This window comes from Phaethon lepturus, unplaced genomic scaffold (genome assembly GCF_000687285.1).
Source record: "Phaethon lepturus isolate BGI_N335 unplaced genomic scaffold, ASM68728v1 scaffold37483, whole genome shotgun sequence".
Taxonomy (NCBI): Eukaryota; Metazoa; Chordata; class Aves; order Phaethontiformes; family Phaethontidae; genus Phaethon; species Phaethon lepturus.
In genome coordinates, this window is record NW_010527648.1 from 8,961 (window position 1) to 12,290 (window position 3,330).

The 3,330-nt window shown below is 50.2% G+C and overlaps 1 protein-coding gene across 1 annotated transcript in view; it reads right to left on the minus strand.

Annotated features, from left to right (window-relative positions):
* PEX6 (peroxisomal biogenesis factor 6) overlaps positions 1 to 3,330 on the minus strand; it is a gene marked incomplete at its 5' end in the record, with an annotated part of 15,359 nt that overhangs the window by 5,550 nt on the left and 6,479 nt on the right. Inside the window, 4 exon segments of the mRNA XM_010283448.1 lie at positions 1,616 to 1,748; positions 1,849 to 1,925; positions 2,312 to 2,507; positions 3,232 to 3,330. The exon segment at positions 3,232 to 3,330 is cut by the window's right edge and continues 32 nt beyond it. Of these exon segments, the coding sequence (XP_010281750.1) occupies positions 1,616 to 1,748; positions 1,849 to 1,925; positions 2,312 to 2,507; positions 3,232 to 3,330 (505 nt within the window).

Sequence of the window (3,330 nt, forward strand, 5' to 3'; positions counted from 1 at the left end):
TGCATGACAGATCCTCCTAAGAGAGCAGCTCTCCTGGGAATGCGCAAAGCAAAGCCCCAAAACACTTCTCCCCAGCTGCTGGCTGGGTGGGGAACAGGTGCCAGCACAAACAGGGAGTTTAAAAATAGGCCAGAGCAAGATTCTTTCCCCTCAGCCAATTTGGCTCTCCTTCCTTCACTACTTGAGATGATGTTATCTATCTCATGCTATTTCTCCAGCTGTCCAGCAAGTCCACCAGGAAAATCAGGTCACACAAGATAAGAATTTCCAGGAAAAAAAAAAATCTTTTAAAGCAAAAGGTCACAGGCCCTCCTTCTTCACTGTCAATGAATGGAAGAGCTGCCCTCTCTCCTGCATTCTTGCTTATACTGCCTTGATATAAAAAGCTCTACAGACATCAGCACAGCAGCAAGGCCGTTTTCAGGGGAGAACATCATAGGTCTAGGACATGTTGCAGACACTGCTGACAACTGGAGGTTTGAAATTAGTTCCCTCTAGGAGGCTCAAGCTGTAAGGGCAAACAACTGTGTGACTAACCAGAAAATGCAAGCAGGGAATTGAAAGTTACGTGTGTTGAGACTATCCAGGTCTGCTAAAGGACTTTCTGAACCGCAGCTAATTACTATGAAATTGATAAAGGATTGTAAAATACAAACAAAATTAGCTCCCATTCACACTGCTTGCTGCCAAGCATGCTCTATAGTTACTATCTGTCTTATAGCAAACTTGGCAAATACGCCTGAAAGCAGAGCTCATTTCAGTCTCTACTAAATTATGAATTATTTAAGTCCCAGAGTACCTCCTGGATGATGACACCAGCAAGGTGTCATCCTGCTAGGGCAGGACTGCAAGTGGGCAGCTGGGGAAGGTGCCAGAATAACTGCTCCAAAGCCAGCGTTTCCTGTCCTGTGCTGAGCTCAGTCATTGACACTTGAAGGCATGGAGAAGAGGCTCTGATCACATTGCTTGCTTAACTTGCACTTAACTAAAACCATGTTACCCAGCAAAAACTTTCACTGCAAATGCTGTTTCCCTGGGTGTCAAGTTGGCAGAGGTGGATCACACCCCTTACATGAAGCTGACTCTGCTGGCTTTCTCTGGCACCCCATGTCCCTTCTGAAGAACTCCCAGCTCTTCAAACTGCCAGGCTGTCAGAAAAGCCCAGGCCAGCTCGAGCAGTGTCCAAGGCCAGGGATCAAGTTTAAGGCTTCTCACACATGTGGGGAAACTCCCTCACCAGCTTGTGCCTCAGCCTCTCCGTTCCCTTACACCAGGTGGCTGGAGAGATCTCAGCGAGGCAGCCAGCCTGTGGTTGCCTTTGCCTCTCGAAAGGGTGAGCTACACAGCTGGCACCCCTATGGCACTAGCTAATTAAGCCATCTCTAATTAGAGTGGCAAGGGCTTCCCTGACCAAATTCAAAGCAAAGAGGGTGAAAAGCATTTAGTGCGGGAAAGCCCACAGTGGGACTGTTTCCCAACCAAGGCTGGGGAATATGTGGAAGGACACAGCAGGAAATGACATGCCAGAGCACAGTCCCATCTGGCGAGGTCTGCGTATCCGGAGCCGTACAGCTCTGGAGAACCAACCTCCCCCTTCTCTGCCCCAGCATCCTACCTTTGGGGCTCCCACTGCCTGTGAATGGGCGTCATGCAGCTGGTCCAGCGCAACACTAAAATCCTCCTCAAGCACTGGGAACCCAGCAGTGCAAAAATCTCTCTCCACTTCCTCGCTCAGTCCACCTGGAAAGCTGGGGAGGAAAGAGAAGAGAAGGGAAGGAATCAGGTTCTGCCCCACTCCTGGCTGCAGCCCCTGCCCTCCCCCACCTCCTGCCCTGTTGCCTGTGCTACCTCAAGGCCTGGATGCGGGTACAAGCAGCCCGGCTGCTGTGGGACAACAAGGCACAGAAATCTCCCAGTACAAAACCCTGTGAATGCAGAAACAAACAGCATCAGTTCAGTCCCTGACCACAGCTCCAGCTAGGCCATAAACGAGGCGTATTGGGAAAAATTCCTCACAGAGCTGTTCTTTGAGCTTCTGTGCCCTGGTTAAATACTCTAGGGGTTTTTTGGTTTTGTTTTTTTCTTTTTCTTTTTTTCTCTATTGGCTCTGTCTTCTAGCAGAGCTGACCATCAGCCAACACCTCTGCAAAAGGTATGCAGTCCTTTCTGCAGTTAAAGCTGATGTTGAGGACCAGGGTTTACCACTGAAGTTGACTGGGGTGTGGGAATTGCCCCCTTTCTCCATGGTATGGAAGGTTGGGCCAGCCCTCCCAGCCTGCCCATCTCCACATACTGCTGTGGTTTCACTCACTGCAGTCCTGCGGGCCAGCTTGGATAGGCTCACTTCTTTGCCCAGAGGCAGACTGGCAGTCAACATGCTCAGCATCAACCTCCTCTGCTCTTCTGAAGGGGCTTCGATTTTCACCTCATGAAGGAAAGCAGTCTGCACATCTGTAGGAACATCCTGGGGCTTGCAGGTTGTGCCAATCACCAGGACAGGGTGGCTGCTGAGAAAAGGGGGACAGTGCATGGTCTCACCTCTATCACAGAATCATAGAACAGTTTGGGTTGGAAGGGACCTTTAAAGGTCATCTAGTCTAAACCCCCTGCTATAAGCAGGGACATCTTCAGCTAGATCAAGTTGCTCAGAGGCTCATCCAAGCTGACCTTGAACGTTGGAAGTTTCCCACTTACATTGCCATCACCCACACCAAGTCACTCTCCAATGGCCAGCCTTTCCTCTGAGAAATGCATACATACTGGCCAAGGTGTCTTGAAGCCATTCTTCTCCAGCTTGCCCTTGAACTGCTTTGCGAGCTCAGTCTCCAAGTCAAGGCCCTTCAAGTGATATCTTATTTCTTCACTTGATGTCTCCCACCCTGCACCCTGCTACTTGTCATCAGCCTCAAGATTCTCCTGGGGTCCAGCTCCCTTCTGGGGTCCCTGCAGCCCTTGGCATGCCTCACAGCCAACACCCTAGGTCTGTTCATATGAGCAACTCGGAAACCCATGTCAAGACAACAAAGCTTCCTGATTCCCTCTGCCACTAAGCTGGAAGAACAAGGGCCCTCTGAAATAAACAAGTAAGTCTGGGAGAGACTCCACTGGATTACAAATAAAACGGGGTATGTTAGAAATCAGTCACCTTGATTTAATGGTGACTTCTGCCCTAGGAATGGCAGAAGCAAACAGTCACCTCAGATGCCCACAGGAAACGTGCAGGGTCCATACCTCAGTGCTGGGTCTCTGTCCAGGAGCAGCTGTCTCAGAGTAGCAATAACCCTGGCATCCTCTCCTAGCCTGTCCCGGTCTCTGCCAAGCACCTCAATG